The 15,597-nt window shown below is 41.5% G+C and overlaps 1 protein-coding gene across 2 annotated transcripts in view; it reads left to right on the top strand.

The window, feature by feature from the left end:
• LMNTD1 (lamin tail domain containing 1) overlaps positions 1 to 15,597 on the top strand; it is a 1,465,565-nt gene that overhangs the window by 1,216,224 nt on the left and 233,744 nt on the right. For both annotated transcript variants that reach the window (XM_085652774.1, XM_085652773.1), the window contains exons 12-14: positions 1,496 to 1,682; positions 7,158 to 7,277; positions 10,736 to 10,965. In XM_085652774.1, the coding sequence (XP_085508900.1) occupies positions 1,496 to 1,682; positions 7,158 to 7,277; positions 10,736 to 10,965 (537 nt within the window). The remainder of the gene's footprint in view (positions 1 to 1,495; positions 1,683 to 7,157; positions 7,278 to 10,735; positions 10,966 to 15,597) is intronic.

Here is a 15,597-nt window from a genome sequence, read left to right as displayed (position 1 = left end):
TTATTATGTACCAACAGGGTTCTATCATGTGTGGGTGTCATAATTTTGTCATCATCAAAATCTACATGGAGTTTTTCTGTACTGTAATCACTGACAACAGTATTCAAATTCACTAACAATACTGCAACACACAACTTCACATGAAAGTCTACTCTGCTTGTGACATTCAGTGATTTAAGCTCCTGCCCCCACCTAATGCAGACCTGGATGTCTAGCACCTACTTCAAACTCAACCCACCAAAACCAAATTCCTCTTATATACCAACAACATTAAACAAAAATGAGTCCAAGCATGTCTGAATGGCTTTAATCCTCAAGAACACAGCTCTAAATAACTCAGATTCAACCTCGTCATCGACCTCACTCTCAAAGAACACATCATCAAGAAGACCAAGATAGAATGGTACCAGATCTTCCTTCTCAAGACTGTGAAACCATTCCTCACACATAGTGACTTCAAAATTGCCGTCCAAGACCTCTTACTCTCACTTCTGGAATGAGGCTCTGCTCCATAGCCTCCAAGGCACAACACAGACCCCCTGGATGACATCCTATAGACCATATGATATCTCATCAAAGGCCTGAAGAAATTCAGTCACCTCATCCCTACCCTAATGGAACTTTACTCACTCACCAGCCTAAAGATCAGCTGCATAATCTATATCACTTTCACAAACTTCAGCCCTACCTATCTGGCCAACAAGACCACACGTTGTGGTGGCTCCTGACACACCCTCATACAGGACACCATCAGATTGAAAACAGATCTTCAACATCTATGCGCCCATGATCAGGAACAACATCCATGTAACCATTAGGTCCACTCGACAACTTTTCAGTTCAGGAAAGACCTAAAGATCTACCCCTTCAAAATACACTATGTTTGATGCCTTGAAAGTTCCACTTCCCCTTACTGTACTCAGGGACCCTCTCCCTATCTACTTATAAACAATCTGGGTTTGTACCTTTTGCATTTTATACTCATACATACCCACATATATACATACATACTTGGGTCCTGATTTGGGGAAAACCCAGGTCTTTGTCGCTTTGTGGTTTTTCTATAAATCGTATGCTGTTGTGGGCCTGTGCCTGGGCACATTACCCCAGCAGTTAAAAGTGGTCCTTCCTATGTCCTTTTAAATTGGTTAAGTTACATGGGTACACTTTCATATCAAAACGGTCTCCTACTAAACACTAGCCAAGATAAGTCCAAATCTTTTACTCTCTTATCAGACCTACTCACTCGTATACATTCCCAAAATGTCATTAATTAATTATATTTTCTGGTTTCAATCCATAGTATGATCTGAAATATCTGGTAACTGAGTATAGAAGGATGTGCAGCAGAAATATTTAGCTACACAAAGAGGTAGACTATGTAATGCTGTTACAGTTGTTTGAAGACTCTTCCACTTACATACAAAGGGGTGGATAGATTAAAAATAGAATGGTATTCCCATAAGCAGAACACATTTTTTCTTTGTCTTTTCAGTGCTACTGGTAACATGAAAATAGCTGAGGTCCACAAGGATGGTCATTTTGTGAGGCTTTTTAATTGCTCGCTTGACAGAGAAGAAGATGTTGGTGGTTATCTTCTCCAGCAGAATGTTCGTGGCTACCCAGTGTCTTCATACAGATTTCCACCAAAGATCAGAGTGAAAGCCAACACTGCCATCATGGTGAGTAGAGTAAATCCACAGCACATACTCTTATGATGCATCTGTGATTTTCAGTTTAACACTCAAATGTAATCACTTGATGCACCTGTCTACAGTAAAAAAAAAAGAATGAGACCATTTGACCTCAACGTACTATGTAGATGGAATATTCTACCTTTCTTCTTCATTTTACCTATACCTGCACACAAAAATAACTGGAGTCACTGGATACTGCAGACAAAGATGAATGTCAGGAAGGTGTATAGAAACAGGGAAACTAATTAACCCTTTCAAACAGGAAATGTGGAGGCTGAGGGATGAGCTGACAACTTCATCGAGGACTCTTCTAATTAATAGGGTAATGTATCATGCTAAATAGTGCCACTCCTGCTGTCAAGTCCGGGTCTTCTCAGACGCCTTCTACGAGTTCAATGTGGCTTCGTGCCAGCAGCCCCTCAAGTTGACTCTAAGGGCCTCATGTAGGTAGCCAAATACCGGTCGGTAACGGCCGATTTTCGGTAATTATACCGTTACCGACCGGTATTTTGGCCATTGGTATGTAGGGGTACAAATTTTGCTATCGGAATTTACCGAATCGGTAAAATTACCGATTCGGTAAAAATACCGAATCGGTAATGTTACCGAATCGGTAACTTTTCCGAATCGGTAATTTTACCGATTCGGTAAATTCCGAAAGCAAAATCGAGATGTAGGGGGAGTGTGTGTGTGTGTTTAAGAGTCGGTATTTACCACCAACTTATAGTTGGTGGTAAATAATGAATGTATGTGTAAATGCATTTTTACGCGCGTAGCAGTGTGCAATGTGGCATACATACATGCCCTTAGGGCATGTATGTGTGCCACATGTGCACACATGGCCGAATCAGGGGTGCAACAGGGTGTCAATGTGACACCCTGCCACCCTTGTATGTGTTCCCCCCATTACCGAATCGGTATTTACCGATTCGGTAATGAGGCATACCTTCCCCTCAATGGGAAGGTATGCCTCATTACCGAATCGGTAAATACCGATTCGGTAATTACCGACTAGTAACGATTCGGTAAAAAATACCGACTCATTACCTACATACCAGTTACCACTTCTAAAATACCGATTCGGTATCGTTCGGTATTTTAGAAGTGGTAACTGGTATGCTACCTACATGAGGCCCTAAGAGTGCCCATAGCAAGAATGATGTATTGACTCACAATTGGACACCGCTTAGTTATTACTGATTACATGTGTAAGATGAACTTCAGCGAGGGACAAAGGGCCTGATTACAATCTTGGCGGATTAGATTCTCCATCACAAATGTGACAGATATCCCTTCCGGCATACTACAAGTTCTGTAGGAGATAATGGCAATGTAATTTGGTGGAGAGACTATCCATCACGTTTGTGACAGAGTAACCCTGTCCACCAAGATGGACTCAGGCCCTAACTGTCTGTAAAACAAATGTATTAAAAAACATTTGCTTTGTTTTTTCTAATGAGATTTTTGTAGGCACAAAGATCAATGATATTAACAACATTGTCATGTTTATATGACGCATTAATGTTGTAAAATACTGAGTAAGCCATAAATTAGAATATGCAATTATGACAAATAATACAATAAAGAAAAAAAAGTACAATATATAACATTACTCATAACATCTCACCCAAATGAGGTAAAAAATTAGGCTAAGAATGCAAGTATGACCTCTAGTCATACAGCAATCATAGGTTTACAGAACAATCCTGCTTCCAGTACTCGATTTGATCTGTGGGAACAAATGGACCTTGGGACACACAAGCCATAAATTGCATCTTTCAAAGTGTGAGTAGTCCTTCAATCAGCATAATAAGAACTACTAATTTTAAATCACTTTATCTACAATTGCTTGTCCTCTAATCAATGGCTTATATATTTTCCAGTCTTCATATGTTTACCAATATTAGCAAGATGCTTTTATCTTTACTTCTGTTCAGATCGAATATTTGCTAGTCTTACAATGTAAGACATCTTTAGCATTACGTGCTTTACGTGCTTCAAACAGTTAAAGCTCTTAAAATGGGGAAACTCCACTTTATGTGAGAAAATGGAGAAAATGAAGAAGAATTGAGTTTCAGAGAATATTATAAATTGTTCATCACAAAAGAGCTGCTCCTAGTGTGATAACCCAAACGAGCTACAAGAACGTCGTGAGTGTGGGCATCTCACAAAAAGATACGGACTGGTCTCACACACCACCTGGTGTCATGCTTCATCATTGACCAGTCCTCGCCCTCCAAAACCTTCGTTTGATGGAGGACGGGCATACACTTGACGACAAGGATGCACTTCTAAGTGATGGAGTGGGGGCCCGTGACTATGTGAGTGAAATTAAAATTAAAAATCATTATAGTAGTCAGTAGCAATTCTTTAATGTGAAGTGAAAACTATATGATATTAAAATAAGTGCGACGGTGATTGGGATATTTATTGTTCCCAACCGTCTAGTGAATGATCTCGTGGATGGTCGACATGTTTCTGCCTGGGTGGCCCCGAAGGGTCCGCGGCATTCATCAGGACCTAGAAAGAATAATAATGGGCTCCGTTCTTACCACAATATGGTAATGTGTCACCACTGCGGGAGTGTGGTATAGGTCACACTTCACCGTCTAAGGCCTGAAGAAATTCAGTCACCTCGTCCCTACCCTAATGGAACTTCACTCACTCACCAGCCTCCGGGAGAACCGTGAGCGGACGCATAGGTTGCAGGACGCGCTGATCGCGAGTAACAAGGAAACACAGTTGTGGTTTTCTTCTCCGCCTCTTCTCCCATGAGGCTACTTGTCCATATCATTAGGGCTTCACTATTGGAAGCAGCCCTTAGACGGTGAAGTGTGACCTATACCACACTCCCGCAGTGGTGACACATTACCATATTGTGGTAAGAACGGAGCCCATTATTATTCTTTCTAGGTCCTGATGAATGCCGCGGACCCTTCGGGGCCACCCAGGCAGAAACATGTCGACCATCCACGAGATCATTCACTAGACGGTTGGGAACAATAAATATCCCAATCACCGTCGCACTTATTTTAATATCATATAGTTTTCACTTCACATTAAAGAATTGCTACTGACTACTATAATGATTTTTAATTTTAATTTCACTCACATAGTCACAGGCCCCCACTCCATCACTTAGAAGTGCATCCTTGTCGTCAAGTGTATGCCCGTCCTCCATCAAACGAAGGTTTTGGAGGGCGAGGACTGGTCAATGATGAAGCATGACACCAGGTGGTGTGTGAGACCAGTCCGTATCTTTTTGTGAGATGCCCACACTCACGACGTTCTTGTAGCTCGTTTGGGTTATCACACTAGGAGCAGCTCTTTTGTGATGAACATTTAATATTGGAGGCTGCTGCTCCTAGAACCCCACGCCTCTAGTTCCCCCCTCCACACATCTTGTGGAGTTTTCTTGTGATTGAAATATTATAAATTGACCAAACCGTGAAGGAACAGGATCAGTTCTTCAATTTAGTTGTATCAAACCAAAGTGGAGATAGAGCGAATATAGTTCAGTGGATTGCAATACACAGAGTCATCTCATTTTCTATGGAGTGGCTAAGGTATGTACCTGTACTGGTCAACATATCAAAAGGTAGTTTTCTAATATTTAGCTATGACTTTCAAGAAAATTCAGTTCCTTTATACACAAGTGTTTTCCCACAAATTCTAAAGACCATTTGCCTTATAGCTGCTATCACTGCATTTAAGACAGTGTTTCCATGGAGCATCTTGTTCTTAGAATATGCTTTAAAAACATAGTGCCTAATTTGGAATTTTCAGACGGGGTACTCTGTCCACAAAATTGATGGTCTGCCTATCCTATTGAGAGTTCGACACACCATCATGTTTTTGACGGCAGTGCCCCTATAGCTCCCTAAATTGACAGCCTAACAGAGTTGTGGCTGTCATTGTAGGTACTTCATACCCAGTGGCGGATCCCATAGGGTGTGCTGTGGGGCAGTGAGGCGGGGGAGGGAGTGGGTGGGGGGTAGCAAACACAGACATACGATGGAACGGAGGAAAGTAATTATTACGTTCCTCCGTTCCGTCGTATGTCCCAGTTTTCTACCCCCCCCCCCAAACTGCCCCTCCAACCCACCCCTCCGCCCCGCAGCACGCCCTATGAGTGGACAGTCTAATATACTTTTTTTTTGTTTGGGACCACCAGGGGAACCCCTGTGGTCCAAAACAGATGTTTTTTTTTTAATTTCCAATATGCCCTTGGGGAAATCTCCCAGGGTGTCTGGGTCATTTATGTTTTGAAAAACAAAAAGTTTGAGGATCGGCTGCTGAAAATGTGGCTGACTAAAACATCATACTTTCAGTGCCTTCAGAGGAGCCACCATGATGATAGCTATTCTGAAGGCACATAGATGTCTGCAGGGCTGGTATAGATCGTTAAATATGGCAGCCAGCCTGGTGGAGGACATGCATCCGTCACCCTGACAGATGGCAGGCTGCCCGCCATACTTCAATTCAGAACCATAATTGGGTATTTATTTCATCCAAAACTCAGTGTGTTATATATTTACCTGACTCATCCCCGATATTTACAAGAACGAACGGATGACTTCACCATCTACTTGGACAAGCAGAATTGGTTGGGAGAGAGAGCTGCAGATAATTATTAAACAGTAAATCTGAACTGTTTTTTGTCTAAGGTGTCAAAACTGAGTCCTAATCTCGTCACAGTTTGCACCCAGCAAAGGATGGTGCTTCGCTCCTACAGATCAGCATATTTAATTAATAAATCAAAGCTGGAATGGATACCATCTGCTGGAGGTGTAATAGACCTAATGCCAATCCTACAGGTGTGCTTGCTGGGTGGACATGTCCCTGCATGCCCTGCAGGGAAGTACAACGGAAAATGCCATTATTCTTCGGTCACTACTTGTATCATAATATTTTACGGTTTTTTAATACTTTGAAAAACTGCGCTATTTTAGGAACTCTGGTTGATAAAGGGAACTATGGTCACGAGAAAAGTATGTTTAAGAAGTCTGAAATAGAATGCTCAACTATCCATCCTCATCCGACAAACAGCATGCCAACTTTTCATTTGAGGGACCAAAAAGTTGTTTGATAATATCTTGAAATGTATGATGACTACTTCATTGGGATGGAAAGTAATTATTAATTCGTTTCTTGTGGTTGTTTTTGTATTGCCGGTTTGTCATTTAGTTCTGCACTTACTATCCATGTTCTTCCATTGTTGTGGTTAATAACTAGATTAAATATGAAGTCTATGTTGTCATTTTGTCTTAACATTGTTTACGTTTGTACTGTTGTAGTATAATGTTTGAAAATCAATTGATGTGAGTTTAAAACCACTTCTTCGCTTATCTTCATAGTTCAATTTTCCGATAGATTTGTTTGTTTATTTTTTTATTCGATTTTATTAATCTCCATCTCAGGATGCCAAAATCACAGCTTTTTCCTTCTTATTTTCCACAGGTGTGGGCAGCCGAAGCAAACGCAACACATAATTCTCCAACCGATTTAGTGTGGAAAGAATTGAGCAAATTTGGGACGGGTCCAGAATACACGACTATTCTGTGCAAACCCAGTGGTCAAGTGAGTGGCTTAATTCTTGTTTGTGGTTTCAAAAAATAATATTTTATGGAAAGACACAGGAAACGAAGAACAACGTTATGAAAAATCAAAGCGCTTTATGAAGCATGTCTCAAGAAGCATGTGTTGGCATTTAAAAATTATGGTTTCTGTTTGTTCAGATGAATAAAGATAAGGTTTACAACTTGATAAATAAATCTGGATTTCCTGATGGGAAGCATGTTTATTGCACTCAATCCAATCCACAGTTATTTTTAATTCACATAGCCAATTAGAGTAGATACTCATGACCCCTTTACTTGCTATTTGTGTGGGTTCCTGTCGCCACGAAAGGTTTTCAACTTAATTATAGGCGATCCGAGTGGCAGTTCCTGAATGGAATAAATTAAGAGGCTCCAACCCTTTTCCACTGGCACCCTTCACTAAGATCTCTTGGAGTGCTCAGTTTTAGCCCTCCTATGATTCAGGCGTGATTACCCAAATGGCATCCAATGGACTGGAATGCTAGGGAAAGACCTGAATGGAATTTAGGGAATGTCTTTGCGAGTTCATCACAATTTCTACATCCCATATAAGTTAGTACTCTGCATTTGCACAAGGGTTTGGAATATTCACTTGAAAACATTACAGCCTAAATACTTAAAGGTGTCCCTGAGAAAGGAGTTTATAAAGTCTTGATGTCCTTTTTTGGTCGCCGCCTGCCAGACAGCGCAGGTGTCTGGTTATGCGAAATACATCTTGGAGACTTTCAGAAATTTGACCTGGGAATGCATTCCACCCGTGGCTTGCTATTGGCTTTGTTGTTTTTGCCTCACGTTTTCTTGCTTTCGATTTTCTGGCTTTATTAGCTTTATGCTATGCAGATTGAGTTTGTGCCTCCCTATGCTAAAGCTGTGTTTACAGTAATCCATAAGCGTTCCCCACTGGGGTCCGTCCCCTATTTGCACTGCTTGAAAACCTAACAAGTAGGCTTGTTTATCAAATTCATGGATGTTAATCAAAATTGAAGATTTAGATTCTCAGGATCAATTTTTATTCAAGAAATTACCAATGAGATTTTTGTAGCTCATTATCATTTGTATTCATGATGGTGAAAACAACTTTCAAAATTTAAAGTGCTTGTTCATAACCAAAATAAAGCCGTGCCATCCCAATGCATTTTGGGCTGCATTAGCCTTTCATCAGGGGATCATAGAATGAAACTCGAAGGTTAGTGAAGAGCATTTGAAAGCTTTCTCCCGGAAGAAGCGTTCATACGCTCTTCACTAACCTTCAAGTGTCAGTGAAGAGCATATGAACGCTTTCTCCCGGAAGAAGCGTTCATACGCTCTTCACTAACCTTCAAGTGTCAGTGAAGAGCATATGAACGCTTTCTACCGGAAGAAGCGTTGATACGCTCTTCACTAACCTTCAAGTGTCAGTGAAGAGCATATGAACGCTTTCTCCCTGAGAAAGCGTTCAGACACTCTTTGCTAACCTTCGAGTTTCATTCTTTGATCCCCGGATGAAGGGCTAATCGGGCCTGCAATGCATTGGGATGGGATGTCTTTACTTTTGTTATGAACAAGCGCTTTAAATTTCGAAAGATGTTTTCACCATCATGAATACGAATGATAATGAGCTACAAAAATCTCATTGATAATTTCTTGAATAAAAATTTATCCTGAGAATCTAAATCTTCAATTTTGATTAACATCCATGAATTTCATAAACAAGCCTAATTGTTAGGTTTTCAAGCAGTGCAAATAAGGGACAGACCCAAGTGGAAAACACTAATGGATTACTGATTAGACACACTCTTGGATCGAAGAGTGATACCCTACTGCACGCCATAAATTAAATACTTTATTTGATGAACATTGAGTAACACGGAGTGCATGATCCCTGCATTTTTAAAGCTGTGTTTTCAGCATTCTTACTCAATCTCGCTCTCTGTAATGAACTGACCTTTAAATCCTGCTCTTATCTCATCACATTTGCTGGGCATTCAAAGACCGAGGTCAGATGTCAAGCTGTGTTTTTGTGGGAGCCTGGTGTTTATTTGGTGTTTATTGGGCTTTTGGCTAACCTCAAAGTGAGAGCGTTTATATGAAAAATTAATGCAGCATACTTTCTTCATAGAGCTTTCTTGTGCTCTTTTTAAACATTTTTATTTAACACCTAGCCATCTCAAAAGGTATTTCGTTCTTCATCTGCACAAAGCGTTTGCACGTTTTGTTGCAAAATTCCTCTTCCTGAGTGAGTCCATTTCATTTGTGAAACTGGCTTTATGGAAAGAAGTTAAAAACTGCATTTCAGTTGTAGCATCAGCCTAAAATATGGTGATCGAGGGCAATTCACACTGTTTATGGCCCATTAACTGTCAAGCACACAGGAAGATCTTTTCACAGGAAACAGCCAGCCACATTGTGATCAATGCTTGGTTTTCGCTTTAATGTGTAAAGCATATGCTTTATTTATGACATCTGTGGGAACTCATTTTGGAAAGTTGGATAGGTTTAAAGGTACTTTTTATGAAAGCTCTTGTGTTTATGTTTAGCTACACAATACTTATGTATTCCCTCTGCAATTGTGCCTTTTTTGGAGAACCATCATCACTGGATATTAACAATTTCCTCATTTGTCCTTGCAGGCACTAGGGTCATGATTTCAATGGTGCAGCAGGTGCAGTGTCACAGGGGCCAAAAACTTTAGCAAACCCCCTGAACACCGATTATTGCTATATTTTACAATTAAACAAGCAGTCACAATTGCAGTTACCTTACAGGCTACCCAATAATTATGTATTCCCTCTGCAACTGTGCCTTTTTTGGAACACCTTTATTACTGGATATTAACAATTTCCTCATTTGTCCTTGCAGGCACTTGGGCTATGATTTCAATGGTGCAGCAGGTGCAGTGTCACAGGGGCCAAAAGGTTTAGGAAACCCCCTGAACACCTATTATTGCTATAGTTTATTACTAAACAAGCAGTCACAAGTGCAGTTACCTTTTAGGCACTAGGCTAATGATTTGAATGGTGCAGCAGGTCCAGTGGCAGAAGAAACAATAATGACCTTAATAAACAAGTATGGGGAGAGGAGTGTTAACTCAAAATATTATTTATCAAGTAGAACCCCCTTATAGTGGAATCTGCACAGAGGATCCCCAGCAGATCTTTTTAATACTCAAAGTGATGGGAAAGTAAGGACACAATGTGCAACACTATGTATGGAATCTAAGTTACTGCCAGGTAACTTGATGGAGACAATATTAGTGTTAATATGTATGCAATTGTTAGGCCAAGCGAGTTTATCTGAATGTTGATGTGTAAATGAAAGGGTATACGGTGGCCCTACAGGGCATTTTTAGCGTCTTATTTTGCAGGCACATCATGTGGCTGATGTTGACCTTCTAAAGGTGAACATTACATTTTTCATCTGTTTATGCTGCTGGTAGCTGATTGTGCTTCTCTTGCTTAGGCGGTTGCTTGGTACACCCCTGTGCGGTGGAGTAGACCCATTGAGAAATGTGAAACTGAGGAAGAAGGTCAGAATACGTCGCAAGTCACTATCATGGCGGAAAAGGATCACAATGGAACAGTTTATGAACAGAGTGGACCTGGAAAGATGCAGTCAAAGCCAAGCACCCCTATGATGGAAACCACACAGAGGCATCAAATGGAGGGGGGCACCCCAGTATTAATTAAAAGGTATAACTTTCAGAATGATGTCCTTTTTTGTACAAGAATGATTAGCTATTTCACTATAACTCGGTAATATTGATACATTCTTCCATTTTAACGTGAACAAACATCACACAATCTCGCAAAATATGCTGGATTAATCCTTCTCTTACTATATTGATAGTGGTAGGAATGAGATGTATTTGAACTTGATTTTGAGTGAGTAGTGCCTATTGGCCACCCTTTCAAGTTGAGGCTATGCAGAAGCCTTTAATGTTAAACTTGTGTGTGATCATGAGCATTGGTCAAAATTGATTAGGTCTCTTAAACTGAACAGTATTGGATATGGGTATGCTCAGACGTTGAGTCCCTTGCTCACTTTGCCACTGGATTCAAGCACGCCTGGCTGAAGACGGCTGAAATGCCAGAAACCGGTCCTAGGAAGCTTGTTTCCGGTCCAGGGAAAGCATGGCTTGGCAGTTCGGGCCGGACTGTTCCCATGAGGCACAGGGTCAGACTGATTTGCATATGGCCATGTCTGAACTGGGGTGGCAGAGTGGGCTAAAGAACGGTGATGGATCAAACCCAGATCTGTTGACTGGGTGTGAGTGTTTGATTGGTTCTGATGCTCCGTCCATCACCACCCCCTTTTTTACCGCAGTATTGGATAGGGGCAATTTCAGAGCAATAACCCCCACCTTCACTGATACTCTGAGATGCCAATGAGAGTTTTTACAGCCAAACACACTGGTCAGGGCACAGTCTCCAGGGAGCACGATCACAAACATTAGTGTAGGTAGAAAGGCCATTGCTCCCCAAAATTTCTCATCTGGATTCTAGTCTTCAGAAATCCCGCAGTGAAGCGTCTAGCTTCGCTCAATGATGGCGAAAGGCAGTTTTACAGACATCCATCACTGACTGGAAAATATACATTCCCACACCTTGTTTCCTGGCCTTGTGTGCCTCCGCACTGCTATTGTCACAAAGACTATTAAAAGATTTAAACAGTGTTCCTGCAACTCAATATTAATGGGTTGCATTACTTGCGTGAGACTTAAAAAGAAACAAAGCGAAGCATATTTTTTCTGCAGGAAATTTCGTAATACTCGTATAGACTATTGATTCTCAAAAGATGTTTAACAATCATCAATGAAGAAGAGCATTTGGGGCAAGAATCCCTCTCCTGTTAATGTGTCCTCAATGGATTTTAAGGAACATTTTATTTAAAACGAAGGTAATCCTTTAGTCCAATCACCTTAATGTTACTTGTAGACCTGCAATTTTGCTTTCTTTTATGTTAATCACAGAGCCATTGACCAACTGGATGATTTAAAAAATGAGACATTCACAGATGGCTTCCCAGAATTCTTTTTCAAATTTGAGCCAATATTCTATCTTTTAATGAAGACGGGTCTGAACTTCACACTGAAGCACATGGTACATGGTTACTATTCTTATTGAAAAATATTATTTGGTATAGAACCGGTCCAATACCACAGGTTTTTTTCAGGAGTCAGATACTGGGGAACGCCTGTCAGCAGTGAAGAGGCATATTTTTATACAGATTGTCTCACTAAATGGCAGCCTAATATAATTCTTCATTTTTCAGGAACAGACATGCTGAGCATAGTAGCTATCTAATTAATGATACGCTACGTCGCAAATAGTTTTCAAGGCTCCATATCCATCTGACTTCCAAAGTGGTTGCATCACTGAGACTGCTACCTTCCAGATGTTCAATGATTCCCATCGCAAAGCAGACACCAAAAGTATAAGTCTTCTGTCCAGCTTGAGCTCTTAGAAGCATCTGACATTGGCAACTCTTGCCATCATAGACTCATTCTTAGTTGACTTTTTGACTGAGGATTTAAACCAATTGAAGATTAACGCAGGACGTTTGACCCTCTACCAAGGTGCCCAGAATCCCCCCAGCGATGTATCCTGTCCAGCATTGTGTTTAACATATTCAAAGGACCTTGGGAAAGCTGATCACTCAGCATTGTGGTGCCCTGCACTATTATGCTGATAACACCCAAGGTTATAATCAGACATCTAGAGCAGTACCGCAAGGGAAAAACGGGGTGAAAAGTAGGAGAGCAGCCATTATTAGGTCTGATGGTTCAGATTTGATTGCGCTGTTATCTTTAAGGTGTAATATTGCCAATTATTTCATATGGACATACGTCAGGCTTTGGTTGTGCCCAGCGTGGTTTTTCTCGCTCACCACATGCCAATTGCTATTTGGTGCATCATTCCTCTTCCTATGGCATGCTTGCTTACAATATATAAGATTTCACCTTCCCAAAAGTACTCTGCATTTTCACATATTACTTTCATTATCTCTTAGATGTATGGTATGCAGAAAGCAATTATTTTTGTTCTATTTTTCCACGGCATCAGGCTTTTTGAAATGCTTTACTAAGAGCTCTCAATGTAAGCACAAGCTATCGGCTTTGCCAATGCTTGCTTAAGAAGCAATATCCCCAACACAGCATTTCTCTTAGTAATCATTACTCACCAGTACCAAATCCACAACCTTCCTCTGGCCCAGAATTAAACTAAAAAATACGTGTAAATAATATCGGAAAACAGACAATTGCCAATTTTTCCACTGAAAATGTTAATTTAAAAGATACAATATTTATTTTTATTTTCTGTTGCTCAGCTATAAGGGTAACTTAATAGATGTGGTAAAAAGTGTTCTTACTGACCTTCAAATTTCTACCTGAGCTCCCCTAGGAGTGCGCTTTCTTGCTGCCTCTAGGTTGACAGATGAAAACACAAAATGTATGTTATGGACACAGGACCAGATTCACAAAGGGCCTCCACACTCATGGCTGAGGCCCCGCTGTAGTGGAGGAGTCTCCGCACTCGGGATGGAATTCCCGCAATGAGAATTCTCATTGTGGGGAATCTTCCCTGAGTGCAGAGACTCCCCAGTGACTGCGGAGACTCCCCCACGACTGCGGGGCCTCCCCCACGACTACAGGACCTCCCCCACGACTGCAGGACCTCCCCCACGACTGCAGGACATCCCCCACGACTGCGGGACCTCTGTCACGAGTGCGGGACCTCCGTCACGAGTGCGGGACCTCCGTCACGAGTGCGGAGGCCCTTTGTGACTCCGGCCCACAGCCCATAAACATCTACATTGGTAAACTCTTCAGGCACAATCACAGGTCAGATTCAAAGGAGCGCATTGACATTTAAGGAAGTGTATTGTTCTTCGCCCACTCATCATGGTATCATGTTAAAGATCCTGAGAGGACGCAGGGGCTGTACTGGAGAAGGGCCTATGGGTGCACCAGACACTGCTTATTTTAGAAGGCACCTCAATCACATTTTGTGCCTATGCAATCTCATGGTGGCCTCCTTTCATTGGCATGACCTCATGCAAAGGAGTTAACACTTTTCCCTCATAGGACATCTTTGTCCTCTGTGTCCATGTCACTACTGATACGTGAACAATGGCAAGCTCTGTGTGGGGAGGTGCACTGACTCTGTGACATTGAAAGTAGAGCGCAGTTAGCGCAATGCCAGAGAGCATCTTTTGGAGCCCCTCTCCCCTGCATCTCCACACCGGTGTGTGCTGTCCCACACTGCATCTCTCTGAGGGGAAATCCATACACCTACTCTAGAATCAAGCCAGTCTGCTGGCATGGGAATGTGGAAACGTGACTCTTCGCCCCATCTCCATCTCTCACTGATCTGCTCTTTGAATCACAGCAACGGCGCTGGAAACATTGCAAGAGCAGGGGTGCTGGTCATCAACATCACAGACATCACTAAAGCCATTAGTGCGGTGAAAAACCTTAGCGCTACCTAAAGAGCGAGTTTACTAAATGAGCCAAGCTCATTCAGCGGGGCCAGTGGATGACCAGCCGTGCATTTTGCCGCAGGCTGGTACTCGACTAAAGCGCAGAACTAATTCTCTAGGTCCGACCTGGCTAAGGAAAAATAGTGGAAACGCATTCGTTTCTTCTGTATTTATATCACCGACTGGTTATTTTGATAACAATTAGAGTTTTGAAAAAAAACATGCCTCTTGACCCCTACACCATTATTGTGTGCTTTGCACATTTTTCCCTGTGGATTTTTTTTCTGCTGTGTTGAATTTTGGTCTACGTTTTGTGTGTCATGTGCTATAAACCAGTTCTGACTCCATGCTCTTTTCCTAAATGCTAATGGTCCTTTACAGTAAATTCTCAATAGCTTCTTTGAATGCTAAAGGATTGTTTTCAATAAACATAAGCTCTGTCAGCACAGATATTTCTCTTCCTTGCACTTGACCCCTTGGAGCTGCCTACATAGGATGCAATATCAAAAGTAAAATGATGGCTCCAAAGTGCAGAGCACGGTGAACAAGAGCATCATTGTAAGACATGTGATTGGAGCCTGTGTGCAGTCAGTGCTACAATAGAGAGAGAGAGGGACTGCCCTGCTTCAAAGAACACTCCTTAAAATCATGCCAGTACATCAGCCAACGAATCAATCTAATTTACGTCGATGTATTCTAAAGCACAACAATGGTAACAATGTAGTTTAATGTAGAAAGAATGTAGAGATGAAGACACCCAACGTGTTTTTGATGTGTAGTATGGCCTCAAAGGAAAATATATTGCAAAAGGTTCAATAAATCAAAGAGAAAATTGTGCAAAG

Source organism: Triturus cristatus, chromosome 4_1, assembly GCF_964204655.1.
Source record: "Triturus cristatus chromosome 4_1, aTriCri1.1, whole genome shotgun sequence".
NCBI lineage: Eukaryota > Metazoa > Chordata > Amphibia > Caudata > Salamandridae > Triturus > Triturus cristatus.
Note: the sequence above shows the minus strand (reverse complement) of the source record. Positions and strands in the feature narration are given on the sequence as shown.